This window comes from Macaca fascicularis, chromosome 7 (assembly GCF_037993035.2).
Source record: "Macaca fascicularis isolate 582-1 chromosome 7, T2T-MFA8v1.1".
Lineage (NCBI taxonomy): Eukaryota > Metazoa > Chordata > Mammalia > Primates > Cercopithecidae > Macaca > Macaca fascicularis.
In genome coordinates this window covers 26,766,432-26,783,172 of record NC_088381.1, presented here as the reverse complement: position 1 = coordinate 26,783,172, position 16,741 = coordinate 26,766,432, and the positions used below count along the sequence as shown (strand labels likewise).

Sequence of the window (16,741 nt, the reverse complement as noted above, 5' to 3'; positions counted from 1 at the left end):
GGCATAGTGGCTCACATCTATAATCCCAGCACTTTGGGAGGCTGAGATGGGTGGATCACGTGAGGTCAGGAGTTCAAGACAAGCCTGGCCAACATGATGAAACTCCATCTCTACTAAAAATACAAAAATTAGCCGGATGTGGTGGCATGTGCCTGTAATCCCAGCTACTCAGGAGGCTGAGACAGGAGAATCGCTTGAACCTTGGAGGTGGAGATTGCAGTGAGCCAAGATTGTACCACTGTGCTCCAACCTGGGTAACACAGGGAGACTCTGTCTCAAAAAAAAAAATAAATAAAATAAAAAATAAATAAAAGTTTAAGTATGTTATCACCAGAGTAAACAACTCAAAGCTCAATTTGCACATACTCAGGCAAAGCTAAATCTGCCACAAATTATTTCTCTGACTTCTGGCTATCCAGTTTCTTTAAAATCAATTGTCAGACTCATCCTGATTCTCGAAATGTTTATATATATCTTTTCAAGGGCTTGTTAGAATCTGGAAAATACAGTAGTGGTACCTCCATTTTATATATAATGAAACCGGTTTGTGGAAGTTGAATAATTTTATCAAAGGGCATGTGGCTATTAAGTAGAGAAAGGAGGATTATGCTCAAAGTCTGACTGATTCCCAAGGTATGTGTCTGTGACCACTATCATGTACCATCTGTCTTATGCAGCTTATTCACATGGTCTGTGGGCTGTTTTAGAATGTTTATAATTTGGTTTGTGATATTTGAATTACACAATATTGAATTATTTGTGTAATTTTCATTTTACCTTATTTCAAGCAAAAGCGTCACTATTACTTTTGGGATGTATCTGTTTCTGTAGCTTTTTCTAGTAATAGGTAGTCTGTTGAAATAAGTGTTCTGCTACTTTCTTGCCCTTTTAAAATGATGTTGGCCAAAATATAGTGTAAGCTCCATCAGTACACTGATTGTTACTGCTCATACTCTTTTCTTTTACTAGCTAAGTGGTACAATAAACATTTTTCCTGGGTAGAAAACAGCCAGAATGTAGCAGCAGATGGACTGTATTTTAAATGGAAACTAGCTGGTTGGCATGGTCCTATATATAAAGAGAAGGCAATTGTGGTAGTCCAGGGTACCATGCCATTTCACTCAGGAATTATGGCTTTAGATAGCACCTTCGTGTCTCTTCATTTTGGAATGACTTGCAAAATGGAAATGATTTCCATTTGGAAGTCAGTGGAATTAACTTTCCATTAGAAAATGGAAATGACGTTAGTACCATTTTTGACATATACCACACATATTAATGGTAGTCCCATTAATATCCATTAATAGTCCCATTAATAGTCCCTTAGAATGTCTATTATAATATTTTCATTGAGAAACCAAATGATACCTCTGTCTTTTCTTGATGTTCTAGCAAATATAACAGCAGGTTGTCAGTGCTGGATGATTAAAATAGCTCATTGAATTACTATTGTTGTTCAGTGGAAAGAGATTACTTTTAGCTGGAGTTGGGGGTGGGTGTGGTGGAGGGGAATGTGTTGAGTTGTGCTCTAAAGAATGGGTAAGATTTAGATAGATTGGAACTAATTCCAACTCATACCATTTTGTGTGATTTTCATTTTGAAAGTCATTCCAAAATGAATAGACAGAAAAGTGAAAGCTTTTTTTGGGGGGGGAATTGTGGATATATATTTTCTTATGAGGAAAACCACCACCATGTTGTACATTATTTATTAGTATACAGAAGCAATCACATTTTCCTGTCTTTCTACTAAGGCTTACAGGCCACTCTAGTGGATCATGGAATCTTCCTAGAGGAAGAAACATTTAAACTGAAAATTAAAGTAGGCATTAGTCAGGGAAAAGTTTGGGGAAGAACATTTTAGCAAGAGGGACATGTGAAGCTTTTGAGACAGGAGAGAACTTGACTTTTTAGGGGACCCGGAGGCCAGTGCGGCTAAACCCAGTAAGTGGAAGAGTCACTCAAGGTGACTGAAGGTGAGATTATATAGGACTTTAAAAATGATCCTTTGGCAGGTTTAGAAGAATGCTTTGGAAGGGAGTTTTGTTTGGAGTCTAATGCAGTCAACCAGGGAAGAGTTATCATAGTGATAGCGTGAATGAAGATTTGACAGAGACAGTGAGTGAATAGATTAGAGGGTTATTTGGGATGTAGAATTAGAAGCTGTGATTGGTTAAGATGGAGGCCTTACATCTGTAGTGTAGTTATCTGGCTCTTTAAAAATATTTTTTCATACATCTCTTATTTCGTAGCTCTAGCCTGTAGTCCTATAGCAACTTTTCTTTGCTTAGCTTTATTCTTCCTTGTGGTCTAATTATACAATACCTTGATTAAATACACATCTGTGATTACCCTTCTTTTTTGTCTTTAGAGCAACTTCTGGTAATTACTAATAAAGTGGTTTTTCCAAAGGTGTAATGCATCTGGTGCCTTTAAAATTTCCCTCCTTTCTTATGTGTCAAAATAGGGGTTCAAAAAAGAAAAACAATAAAAATAAAAAGTTCCGTCCATTCTTCCTAAAAGTGAAATTTGAACCAGATATGTTTTGCAGATTGTTTTTTGGTCTGTATAAAAAATAGGGTAATACAACTCAGTTGGCTTTAAGGGATACATACTGGGCCTCATGAGGTTGTTTTGTTTTTGCTTTTTTGTTTTTAATTTCAGGTTAAACTGCTGCCATAATACCTTTGAAAAGTTTTTTTTTTTCTTCAATGAACATAGTTTCTACTTTATTTATTTTATTTTTATTTTACTTTATTTTATTTTATTTTATTTATTTTTGAGACGGAGTCTCGCTCTGTCGCCCAGGCTGGATTGCAGTGGCGTGATCTTGGCTCGCTGCAAGCTCCGCCTCCTCCTAGGTTTGCACCATTCTCCTGCCTCAGCTTTCCGAGTAGCTGGGATTACAGGCGTGCGCCATCACGCCCAGCTAATTTTTGTATTTTTAGTAGAGATGGGGTTTCACCATCTTGGCCAGGATGGTCTCGATCTCTTGACCTCATGATCCACCCGCCTTGGCCTCCCAAAGTGCTGAGATTATAGGCATGAGCCACTGCGCCCGGCCCATAGTTTCTATTTTATTATTTAAATGTTTCTATGTAGAATTTTCAGTCTTTTAGGGCATTTCAAAGACAGTGTTCTTCCCTGTCTTATTTCATTTTTATGGCATCCAAATTCAGAGTTCTTGTTGAACAAGAGATCTCAGATGTCTTCAAAGGTGCTGCAGATTATCTAGGCTTTCTTTAAATATTACAACTTGACTTTTGAATTAGATCAGTGAATATTTATGTTATAGTTTTTTTTTAATCCAGGGAGCTTTATGTTTTGGAATATAAATATAATTTTAAAAATCAATAATCTTTTAAGAGTTTTTAGGCTTTCTCTTTTATTCTTACATGTTTCAACATTTTACTGTTAGATTGTTCTTAAAGCTTCTGGGGGGCACTTTGTCTTACATAATTGGTTTCCTTTTAATTTTTTCTTAAATATCTTACCATAGCACAACTTAAAAAGAAAGCTTGTTAGATGAAAGGCAAGAACTCTTTTATTTTAATAATAGTCATTGCAAATAGTGCAAAGATGAAAGTTCTTGAATTGTGCCTTGTGTGTGATCTTAGAAATTTCTTACATATGATTAAGCTTTAAAATATTTACTAACTGTAGTTAGTATTCAACTCAAGTGAACATTTCTTTTTCATATGGATAGTTTTTTGAAAAAATCAAAGCAATACTTAATGTGTTTGAAAATCCTACTTAGTAGTTCTGTTGACTATATTACTATTTTATGTCCTACTTTTCATTTTGTAATTATCTTCCTGAAATTTTCTTAAGTGCTTGGTGATAAAACCTAATCATAGTTTAAGGTAAACAAAAATTACAAGAGAGCTCAAAACATAAAGATTGTTTGCATTTTGAGTGTTCTGTGGTTTGTATTGTGATCCTTGATTACTAAGTGACACAGTAACAGTCGAAGCCAGGCCTGTTGAGTACATCGTGAAAACCAGTTTCCTAGTATTTTTCCTGCCTTAAAAAAAAAAAAGCAGTTCCTATATTTATGGCTTCTCTGTCTTAGTAAATCCTGTGATCACTGATATCCATGATGCCCTACTGTGAGTTGATAGAAACTCAGCATGTTTCAGAGCAACTGTGTATCTGGATGGTAGCTCGATTTTAGTAGAGTGGTTTTATTTAATTACACTTTTTGTAAAATTACCCTTTTCGTAATTACACTTTTGTAATGTGTAAATAACATTAAAAACCATGCCATTTAGAAATAATTTTTAATGTCATTCCTCTTTTTGAACTAGTTATAATTAATTTTTTTATATGTAGACAGTTTTCAAACCCACAGAAAAATTGGAGGATGAACCTGTATAACTTTGACCTGTATTCACCAACTATTAACATCTTGGCATGCCTGTATGTTCTCTGACACATGCGTGCATGTACACACACACACACACACATACACACACACACACCCCCCTTTATTTTGCCAAGTTATATGAAAGGAGGCTGGAGACATCATGATATACTTCACCTTTACTTTGGCATGTATATCTCAGGAGTAAGAATAGCCTTCTGCGTATCCACAGCTCCATTTTATTTTCTAAAAACATCAACATTAATCACAAAAATTATCTGATATATGGTCCATTTTCAAGTTGTCCTCCAAATGTCATTTATAGTCAGATTTAGTTCAGACATTTCCAGGAAGAACACCAGTGAATTTTGTAACCTCCCAGTGCATCACGTAAGGAGGCACATAATATCAGCCCATCCTGATAAGAACCACTTGGTGGAATTGTGACTGCCGGCTCTTTTCAGGTAGATTTTCCCCTTTGCAACTAATAGTAATCTTTGGTGGGATACTTTGAGAACATTTGAATATCCTGTTTCCCCACAAGATTTTACCAGTGCTTTTAGCACCCACTACTGATCCTCGCTTGAAGCAATTATTACGTTAGGAGTTACAATGATTTATCTTAACTTGTCTTTTTTCAATGTTAATTAGATGTCTTTCTATCAGGAGGACCTTTCCCATTTCCTCCTTTCTCTCCTTTTTATGAGGTATTATGATAGATTTTTTTTTTTTTTTTTGAGATAGAGTCTCACTCTGTCACCCAGGCTGGAGTGCAGTGTTGTGATCACTGCTCACTGCAACCTCAACCTCCCAGGCTCAAGGGATCCTCCCATCCCAGACTCCCAAATAGCTGTGACTACAGGTGTAAACCAACAAACCTGGCTAATTTTTAAATTTTTTGTACACAGGATTTCACTGTTACTCAGGCTGGTCTTGAACTCCTGGGCTCAAGTGATCATACTGCCTCGGCCTCCTGGAGTGCTGGTATTATAGGCATGAATCAGATAGAAAGATTTTTTAAAATTCAGGCTGGGTGTGGTGGCTCACACCTGTAATCCTAGCACTTTGGGAGGCCAAGGCAGGCGGATCACGAGGTCAGGAGTTCGAGACCAGCCTTGCCAACGTGGTGAAACCCCGTCTCTACTAAAAATACAAAAAAAAAAAAAAAATTAACTGGGTGTGGTGGCATGCACCTGTAGTTCCAGTTACTCGGGAGGCTGAGGCAGAAGAATTGCTTGAACCTGGGAGGTGGGGGTTGCAGTAAGCCAAGATCGCGCCACTGCACTCTAGCCTAGTGACAGAGTGAGACTCTGTCTCAAAAAAAAAAAAAAAATTCAATGGATAGTAATCCATTACTATCATTCCTTTTGATGCTTTTTTATTGAAGTGCAGTTTAATATACAGAAATGCTTATAGATTATAAGTGTGCAGTTTGAGGAATTATCACAAAGGGCTCACAGAGGATAATTGTAAACATTGTATAAACATTGCTCAGTTCATAAATGGAAGGTAGACAGTACATATTCTTTTGTGTCTGGTTTACATCACTTAGTTTTGTTTTTTTGTCAGTTTCACCCATGTTTTGCATACAGTCAAATTGCTGTGTTTGAGTCTACCATTGTTTATTTATTGTCAAAGGATATCTGGGTTGTTTGTAGTTTTTTACTAGTATGAATAAAGCTACCATGTACTTCTACATGTCTTTTGGGATCAGTAGTGGGTGTAGGATTGCCTGTGAGAAAGGATTTTGGCAGTATTAACTTGCAATTTCTCTACCCAGACAAGGACACAGGTGCTGCTTTTGCTGCCAGAATCCTCTCTAAGGCTCTCATAAATTATTAAGAGCGTATTTGGGGATTTTGTTTGTGGAAATGTTAATATATTATACTATTTACTATCACATAGTACCACATCTGTATACCACTTATTATCAAGGCAAATCCTTGCTCACTTAATCCAAAAAGAGAATACTCTTTATTCTGTATGTCAACTCATATATAAATGTAAATGGAGTATAATCATATTCAAATTCATCTTATGAATTGTGGATTTTTTTTTGTTTTGTTTTGAGACAGGGTCTTGTTCTGTTGCCTATTCTAGAGGGCAGTGGCATGATCTTTTCTTATTGCAACCTCTGCCTCCCGGGTTCAGACAATTCTCCTGCCTCAACCTCCTCAGTAGCTGGGATTATAAGCATTCACCACCAGTCCCTGCTAATTTTGTATTTTTAGTAGAGACGGGATTTTGCCATGTTGGCCAGGCTAGTCTCAAACTCCTGACCTCAAGTGATCCTCCCGCCTCGGCCTCTCAAAGTGCTGGGATTACAGGCCTGAGCCACCAGCACCCGACTGAATTGTGAGGTTTTATGAAACAGATACAACCTTCGTCATGATATTAGATCTTCTAAATTTTATACCTCATACAACCAAATGAAGAGAAATTGTTTAACCACTCACATGTGAAGATAGTTGAAACTTATGTATTGTAAATTACGAGAGACTTGTAATCAACTGGTTGCATAGATATTTCCAACACCACTGGAGACTGAGTTTTAAAACCATGTACAAATTTTCCTGGGTAAGAAAGAAGCAGGGGACCAGGTGTGGTGGCTCATGTTTGTAATTCTCAGCACTTTGGGAGGTCAAGGCAGGAGGCTTGCTTGAGGCCATGAGTTTGAGACCAGCCTGGCCAACATAGCAACACCTCATCCCTACAAAAATAAAACTAGTCAGGGATGGTGGTACATACCTGCAGTCTCATCTACTTGGGAGGCTGTCAAGAGGATCACTTGAGTGTAGGAGTTAAGGATGCCGTGAGCCATGATTGCACCACTACGCTCCAGCCTGGGCATCAGAGTGAGACCCTGTCTCTATTTAAAAAAAGAAAAGAAAGAAGCAGAGAAAGCAAAAGTAGCAGACAAAGCAATAATAGGTTTCTATTCATACTGTTACATATGTTTGCTGAGTTTTCATTTTTTTTTTCCAGTAGTGGCCACGGAGGAAGTAGTTACTGCAGAATCTGTGGATGGTGCCATTCAGCAAGTAGTTAGTTCAGGGGGTCAGCAAGTCATCACAATAGTTACAGATGGAATTCAGCTTGGAAATTTGCACTCTATTCCAACCAGTGGAATTGGTCAACCCATCATTGTGACCATGCCAGATGGACAACAAGGTTAGTAGTAGACATTTTTATAAAGTTTGTGTTTGTTTTTATTTTATTTTTATTTTCTTTAAGTCTTCTCTGCAGTCCAAAGAGATTGTGTTTATTTTTAATTCTCAGGAAATTATGATATGTGTTCCAAAGAATTTATTTTTGCCTTGAGTTATATTTGTATAACCCTTTGCAGGACACCTAATTACCTAATTTTATTTGCTTAGGCTAATTAAAATTAAAATTAGCTTGCTTTCTCTGAGTATATACTAGGTGGAAAGAGAAATTGGCCCTAAAGTATTCTGGTTGAAAAATGAGCTTAAATGTCACCACAAATAATACCTGAAATAAATAATTCAAATCAGCATTGGACAATAGTTTCCTAGATCATTTAATGCAATTGGAATACCATGTGAGCTTTTAAAAATATCACGTAAGAAAAAGCTACTTAAAAAGAATTTGGAGCCTGGGCAACATGGTGAGACCCCATGTCTAAAAAAATTATAAAAAATTAGCTAGGCATGGTGACATTTACTGATAGTCCCAGCTACTTGGGAGCTCGAAGTGGCAGAATTGCTAGAGCCCAGGAGGTTGAAGCTGCAGTGAGCCATTATCGTGCCACTGCATTCCAGCCTGGGGAACAGAGAGAAACTCTTTCTCAGAAAAAGAAAAAAAAAAAAAAGGTGGACTTAGGACTTGTAGTAGGAATATGGTAGCAAATTTTAGCAGCTTTATTGTGAATTCTAACATTTTTCTCCTTTTGGAAACCACAAAGGCTAACAAGATGAAACAAAAGCCTCAACTACATTTTCAGTAAAACTAAAAGGCTGAGAAAACCTCAGAATTCCACATTTTTAAGTGCTGCCAAAAGCATCTGAAGCTATTACAGCCAGAGGGCAAGAGGACTCTCACAGAAATCCACACTGGTGCATCAAGGAAAGAAAAGGGGTTAAGCTCAGCAATAAAGATAAACATGCTTTCTCAGAAGTATAGGGCCCCAGACTCAGTAGGAGGTGCTGAATGCAGGACTAAGATAGAATAGGGCACGAATACTGAGGCAGAGAGAGAAGCTGCAGAAAGTATCTAACTAAGCATTGCCCTGTACCTTGTCTCCCCCTAAAAATAGTGTCCACACATAATCTTGGAGAAAATGACTAGGGCTGGTATGGTGGCTTAAGCCCATAATCCCAGCACTTTGGAATGCTAAGGTGGGAGGATTGCTTGAGGCCAGGAGTTCAAGACCAGCCTTAGCAACACAATGATACTTGTCTCTACAAAAGTAGAAACAACGAAATTAGCCAGGTATGGTAGTGTGAACCTGTAGTCCCAGCTACTTGGAAGGCCGAGGCAGGAGGATCGCTTGGGCCCAGGAGTTTGAGGCTGCAGTGAACTATGATTGCACCATTGCACTCCAGTGTGGATGACAGAGCGAGACCCTGTCTCCAAGAAAATAAAGAAGAAAAGAAAATGAGTAGGATTGTAGAGCGTGTGCCTTTCATGGCCAGTGAAGGGCAGGGCTAGAGGTAGAACTTCACCTAAACCAGGTTTGGTTTTGAGTGGCAGAGGAGGCATGACACTGAACAGAGACCAGATTTGGAGAAAGGAGTTTGTTGCTGTAACAGTAGAAGAGGGAACACTTGGCCTGTAAAGCCTGGGAGGCCATTCTGTCCCACTCTGCTGAAATCTTCTGCTAATAGCTGGTCTGAAATTGGATTAGGGTCAGATGCTTTCACAAAGCGTTAAAGAACTAATTCTAATTTTTAGAAAAGAAGAAAGCTTTAAAAATATTTGTATCAAGCAGACGTAACATTGTTTCCAAAACCTGTATCATTATGCAGACTAATGATTTCTCACAGCTCTGAAGGCTAGAAGTGCCAGGTCAAGGTCTTGGGGCAGGTTTGGTTTCTTCTGAGGCTGCTCTCCTTGATTTGCAGATGGCCATCTTCTGGCCTGTCCTCACATGGTCTACCTCAGTTTGTTTGTGTTATCTGTGTCCTAATCTCCTCTTCCTGTAAGGACACCAGTAGTACTGGATTAGGGCCCATCTCATTTTACCTTAATTATCTGTTTAAGGACCCTGTCTCCAAATAGAGTCACACTCTGAGGTACTGGGGGTTAGGACTTCAACATGTGAATTTGGGGAGTGGGAGTACCATTCAGCCCATAACAAAGATCACGTTTTTTTCTGTAATTAGCCAAATTGATTCTAAAGTTTATGTTGATGGGGCAGAGGGAAGAAGAATAAGGAAAACTCTGGAAAAGAATAGCAATGAGAGAGTTCTACTGAATATTTTAAAAAAATAAACTTTTAAAGCCTTCCTGAATAAAAAATATATAGTTAACATGTGAATTATATAGACTGTACAGTCTAATAGATATAAATTCTCATTTTTTTCCAAGTTAATTTATAAATGTCATGAATAAAAAAGAAAACTGGAATTCTCAGTATCTCTAATGTTTTAAATTACATTGTACTAAATAAATATTAGTTTTACTATTTTAAAATTTTTGTTTACATTTATAGCTGTCACTAAGAGGGTTTTTCATGTTTTGGCAAAAAATTTTAAAGGCCATGGAACAATTATAATTTTCCCCATTGTGATTATTAGGATGGCTTCAGGTGATTTCAGCTTGCACAGTCGTTTTTATGTTCCTGTACTGCTGTGCAAAGCAAGGACAACCTCTCTATATAATTACATTTATATAAAGAGCTACTAAAAACTGAGAAAAAGCCCAACAGTCCAATACAAAAACAAGCAATGTTTATGAACTCTCAGTGCTCATAATGGAATATCCACTTAGTGGATATTAAGAAGCTAAATAAACAGAAGCTCTCTATGTAATGATGTAAGATACTGTAAGTATCTGGAGTGACAAAAGCAGATGCAGAACAATGTATCTGTTGTATATATGCTACCTTTTACGTAAGAAAGGAAAATGAGAATGTATACTCATTTTTAAACCAATTAATATAAGGATAATACATAATAATTAATAAAATGATTATCTGTTGTCGGGGTGGGCATGAAGCCTCTCAAAATATGTTTGTTAAATATTTTGATGTTTGAGTCATGAATGAATATATTATCTATATAATTTAAAAAATATATGTAGGTACAGTAAAAAAGCAAGAAGGTAATAAAGAAGACATATATGGATAGTCTCATAAAAAGCAGATCGATGATTTGGAATTATTGTTTTGGAATGTACTTATTTTAGATGAGTAGCATCAACAGTGTCAAGACTAGTTTTATTTCTAGTAAATCTCTCTGAAAATGAAGTAATACATAATTTTTTTTTCATTTTAGTATTAACAGTACCAGCAACAGACATTGCTGAAGAAACTGTTATAAGTGAAGAACCACCAGCTAAGAGACAATGTATCGAAATAATTGAAAACCGGGTGGAATCTGCAGAAATAGAAGTAAGGAGTCTTTTACCCGGTGTGCTTTGCCGCAGTCATCCAAAATAAATTCAATTTTTTTTGTCTTTTATATTTATTACTGACAGTATTGTTTTGATACAGAATGAAAGTGCGTAGTATTTTCATTTTGTTTATTTTTGCCTTATACATATAGCAAGCCCTCAATAAATAAATATTGAATGAATGAATGAGTGAGTGAAGAATTTGTTTTATAATAGTCTGTCATCTTGACAACACTGGAATGTCTTTGGTTCTTGCACTTCATCCTTTATATTTTAAACTTACACACACCATTCTTACAAGTCACTAAGGAAAATACCAGTATATATTGGCTAAATTTTTTTTTTCATTCAAAACTGAAGCTAAAATACCTAATTGGGCTAGGGGGTCCTCTTAAAGAAGGTCGATGTTTGTCAAATGGGTTATTTTTTAAAAGCAGTAGATAATTGCTTCTTTCAAGGAAAGTAAATGAATTTAGACTAGCTGTTCATAGGATTCAACTTTTTTCCCCCTCCCTCAGAGTAATTTGTAAGTGTAAACCAGTTTGTAGGTGTAACCAAACCATAGTTGCTTCACAGGTTTTTTTCTTGACTGACTTTAAATAAAATTTTGCTCCATGAACTTGATAATAAATTATATCAAATGAAAACAAGGTTATTCTTGAATAACTTTGAAAGAACAACTGCAACCACTGAACTTGAAATCAGATGAGTTGAGTTTGAATCCCACCTCTTGTACTGTTAGCATTGAGGCAAGGAATCTTATCTTTCTGAGTTGCAGTTTTATTGTGTTCCAAACTGGAATTTAGAATAATAATGTCTCAATTTTTGGGTTTTTATGAGAATTGAAAAAGTCAGCATAGTCATACAATATTTATATCTGATATGTGTTTGTAGTAAATTTGGTGAATAGTAATTTTTTGTAAAGGTTCTTGTTATAGAAAGGAGATTTTAAAAATAAGCCACTAAAAGGTAACATAAGTCAAACTAAAGACAATGAGAAAATACCCTTTCTAAATTCATGTAAATATAAGACTGGTACATCTTTGGCCACACCACAAATATATTATTGAGTTTAAAAGAATCTGATTAATGGTTTAACCAGAATATTTGGTAAAATTATGACTTTAAATATTGATGTTGGGTTGTTTTATTTCTTCAGGATTTAAAGTGATGTGTAGGATGTTAAAGTTTTTATTCACAAACTAACAATTTTTCCATTGAATGGTATCAGTATACTTATTATTTAATACTTTTTGTTGTTTTTCTGATATGTCAGATGATCTTTTTCAGACATATAAGGTAAAAAAATGTACTTCGCTTTAACTCTTTAATAAAGTATTATTTTAAAATTACTTGAATTTTTTATTAAATGTAAGCTTATTTAATTCAACAGATTATATTTTTAAACAATGAATGTGCAGCCTGTACCTTTATTTACCTAATGACCAGGGAGCATTGCTGTTTCCCTCAAAGTTTAGCCTGATTTCTTTCTTACAGTCTTTGAGAGACCAGGGAAAATAACTGCAAATAACAGGGAAGTATGAATTGAGAGGTGTATAAAATAACTAGGGCCCAGGAGATGGAGCTTTAGGGAGATTCGGTTTCAGCTTGGTGTGAAGAACAGTGGTTTTCGTTTGCTTGCTTTGTTTTGATTTTAGTAAAGAGAGCTTTCTGGTAATGGAAATCTTGTTCTCCATCACTGGAAATGTTCAAGCCAAGCTTGCCTGACCTCTTAGGGCTATTTCAGAGAAACCTGGAAGCATACAGTGAGTATACAGGTAGTGGTAGGCTGGAGATATAGAATGAAGAGATGACCTCCAATGTTTTCACCAAACCAGGTAATCATTTCCTTATAATACGTGAAGTTGTTATTTTGAATTTATTTTCTTAGGTGGCCAATGGGGTTATCTTGGGGGGAGACTTTTATACTCCTGAGGGACAGCTTGGCCATTAACTGAAAAAGTTTCTCTAAAGCAGCGTCAGAAGACATATTTGGTTGTCATGACTAGTGGCATTCCACTGACATGTAATGGATAGAGGCTGGGTAGACATCCTACAATGCACAAGATAGCCTCCCACAATAAAGAATTGTGTGGCCCAAAAATATCAATGATGCTGAGATTGAGAAACTTAAAGAAATTTAAAAATTAACTCTATACAAAATCTAATGTTTGGGTTTTCTCCATGTATCTGTGACTGCAATGCCCAGAGTGACTCTCCATAAAGAAGGTGCTAAGAATTGGCCAGGGGCAGTGGCTCACGCTTGTAATCCCAGCACTTTGGGAGGCCAAGGTGGGTGGATCACCTGAGGTCAGGAGTTCGAGACCAGCCTGGCCAACGTGGCAAAACCCCACCTCTACTAAAAAATACAAAAATTACCCGGGTGTGGTGACACACGCCTGTAGTCCCAGCTACTCGGGAGGCTGAGGCGAGATAGTCACTTGAACCTGGGAGACGGAGGTTGCAGTGAGCCAAGATTACGCCATTGCAGCCTGGATGACAGAGTGAGACAAAAGAAAAAATAATAATACAATAAGGTGCTAAGAATTTATGTTTACAGTTTCCCAACTAACAATGGAGAGGTTTTCCAAGAGTCTCTGGAAAAATTACTTTAAACTGTAGAAAGTGTATTGTACATTTTGTGGGCTTTACATCTGCATATAGCAATATAGGAAATAAAATAGGTTTGTTTTTTGGAGAGAAAGGTGTGAATAAGACACCAAATTGCAATAATGTATATAATTTTATCTTCCATTTATTACTGCATTGAATATATTTTCCGGAAGAGTGTTATTTACAGATTTCCAAAAATAAACGTTAGACTATTCTGAATTGAAATTAATCTTTGTACATGTGTAAGAAATATATTTAGTGTATTAGGAGTAACAGATTTTGTCTATTACTTTATTGTGTGACTTCAGGAAATACCTTTACATTTTCTTTCCCATGGAGGTTAAAGATAAATATGTTTATTAGTAAATTTTATTTTATTTAATTTTTTTAGAAAGAGTCTCACTCTGTTGCCCAGGCTGGAGTGCAGTGCTGCGATCTCGGCTCACTGCAACCTCCGCCTCCCAGGTTCAAGCGATTCTCCTGCCTCAGTCTCCTAAGTAGCTGGGATTACAGGTGCATACCACCATGCCCGGCTAATTTTTGTATTTTTGGTAGAGATGGGGTTTCACTGTGTTGGCCAGACTGATCTTGAACTCCTGACCTCAGGCGATACGCCCACTTCAGCCTCCCAAAGTGCTGGGATTATAGGCGCGAGTCACTGCTCATGTCTGTAAATTTTATTTTTAATGAAATATTTGTGTCCTTTAACTGGTAGTAGATTTGAGATCCTTAGTGCTCTCTAAAAAACTGATTTCTGTAAACTTTATAAAATGTTTTATTTGATGCAAAGTTTTTCAATCTGTGTTTTTTTTTTTTTTTTAATGGCTATCTTTCCTGATCTGCCACAATTTAAAAATGTTTATAGTCACATCTCTCTCTGGTTTTTTTTTTTTTTTTTTTTTTTTCTTTTTTCTTTTTTAAGGCAGGGTCTCGCTTTGTCACCCAGGCAGAAGTGCAGTGGTGCAGTCATGGCTCACTGCAACCTCAAACTCCGGGGCTCAAGCAAGCTTCCCACCTCAGCCTCCCAAGTAGCTGGGACCACTATACCTGGCTAGGCTTTTTTTTCTTTTTGTAGAGAGGGTGTCTTGCTATGTTGCCCAGGCTGGTCTTGGACTCCTGGCCTCAAGTGATCCTCCCACCTCCGCCTCCTGAAGAATTGAGATTACTGAGATTACTGGCATAAGTCACCATATCCAGGTCATTTCTCTCTCTTTTTTAAAATTAATGTTTTTATGTATGTTTTTATTTATTTTTTGAGACAGGGTCTCACTGTGTTGCCTAGGCTGGAGTGCAGTGGTGCATTTACAGCTCACTGCAGCCTTGACCTCCCTGGGCTCAAGCAATCCTCCCACCTCACAGCCTCTTGAGTAGCTGGGACTACAGGCATACACCACCATGCCTGGCCAATTTTTGTATTTTTTTGTAGAGATAAGGTTTTGCGGCCAGGCATGGTGGTTCATGCCTGTAATCCCAGCACTTTGGGAGACTGAAGTGCGAGGATCTCTTGAGGTCAGGAGTTCGAGATGAGGCTTTGCCCTGTTGCCCAGGCTAGTCTCTTACTCCTAGGCTCAAGCAATCCTCCTGCCTTGGCCTTCCAAAGTACTAGGATTTCAGGCATGAGCCACTGCATGCCCAGCACCCAGTCCATATCTCTTTTTTCTAAGGCTGGAGAAGGCAAAGTTTTTTCATAAATGGCCAGGTACCAAATATTTTCGGCTCTGTGGACCCTACAGTCTCTTTGTCAACTACTCAGTTCTGCCATTGTAGTGAAAGCAGCCATAGACAATTTGAAAATGGGTGGGTGTGGATATATTTCAATAAAACTTTATTAAAACAAAATCATAGTTGTCATGTTTGGCCCAGGGCAGTTAGAAAATTGACGTTTACACACAAGCAAACGGCTCACATATCCTGCCCAGTTTATCTCTTTTAAAAAACATTTAGGCCAGGCGCAGTGGCTCATGCCTGTAATCCCAGTGTTTTGGAAGGCCAAGGCAGGCGGATCACGAGGTCAGGAGATCAAGACCATCTTGGCTAACATGGTGAAACCCCGTCTCTACTAAAAATACAAAAAATTAGCCGGGCGTGATGGCGGGTGCCTGTAGTCCCAGCTACTCGGGAGGTTGAGGCAGGAGAATGGTGTGAACCCGGGAGGTGGAGGTTGCAGTGAGCCGAGATCATACCACTGTACTCCAGCCTGAGCGAGACTCCGTCTCAAAAAAAAAAAAAAAAGTATAGTGTTAATTATACTTTCAATCTTAAAGATTAAATGTATTCAGCATGCAGTGCTAATGATCTTTGTCTTCTAGGTTTTATAGAATTAGCCAAAAAATGCTGTGAAAATGAGTTTTTTATTTCACCTAGTAGGCAGAAGGGAGCTATCTTTTCATTTTTATCAAGATAAATTGTACTTCTTGAAGTTAAAATATGCAATATGGAAAATAGGGTTAGGCTCTTTTCACTGTTAGACTACCTCACTCGGTTTGCTTTCATCTTCTGCAATAATTGTGAATCCTTTCCTGACTCTAAATGTTAATAAATAGGTAATACTAGAAGATGCTTTAGAGTTAACCTCTTCCAATATTTCCTGCTAAATCAAGGTAAATTTTTACCCATGTTCGAAACTTTGGCTACCAAAGGATTGGTGTTATTTTTCACATACATGTAAGTTTGTGTTTGTTTTTTTCTTTTTTCTTGTTTTTTGAGACAAGGTCTTGCTCTGTCACCCAGGCCAGAGTGCAGTGGAGTTGCTCAATGCAACCTCAACCTCCTGGGCTCAAGTGATTCTCCTGCCTCAGCTTCCCAAGTAGCTGGGACGATAGGCGCATGCCACCATGCCTGGCTAAATTTTGTATTTTTTTGTAGGGGTTTTGCCATGTTGCCCAGGCTTGTCTCGAACTCCTGGGCTTAAGTGGTCCACCTGCCTTGGCCTCTCAACGTGCTGGCTTTACAGGTGTGAGTCACTGTGCCCGGCCACACGTAACATTTTAAAACACATGCATGGCTGTGGACACTCCTGCCAGAGCTGTGGTCTAGCTCCTGGGAAGTAACATCCAACCTTCCACCCCTCACCCCTTCCATTGGTGTCCTTAAAGTCCTGCAGTCCGTAGCCAGGGTATTGGCATTGATTGCTTACCTTGGACTCATCTCAGGGTGTCTTTTCTGACTTGTTCCTATCTTGGCTGGAGT

General features: G+C 37.7%; 1 protein-coding gene across 14 annotated transcripts in view; it reads left to right on the top strand.

Annotated features, from left to right (window-relative positions):
• The window catches only part of GABPB1 (GA binding protein transcription factor subunit beta 1), a 76,306-nt gene that overhangs the window by 56,574 nt on the left and 2,991 nt on the right, over positions 1–16,741 (top strand). For 8 of the 14 annotated variants that reach the window (XM_045395442.2, XM_005559531.4, XM_045395443.2 and 5 more), the window contains 2 exons: positions 7,349–7,534; positions 10,822–10,937. In XM_045395442.2, coding sequence (XP_045251377.1) covers positions 7,349–7,534; positions 10,822–10,937 — 302 coding nt within the window. The remainder of the gene's footprint in view (positions 1–7,348; positions 7,535–10,821; positions 10,938–16,741) is intronic. The other 6 variants (XM_073995789.1, XM_073995786.1, XM_073995790.1 and 3 more) reach the window with 1 other exon arrangement.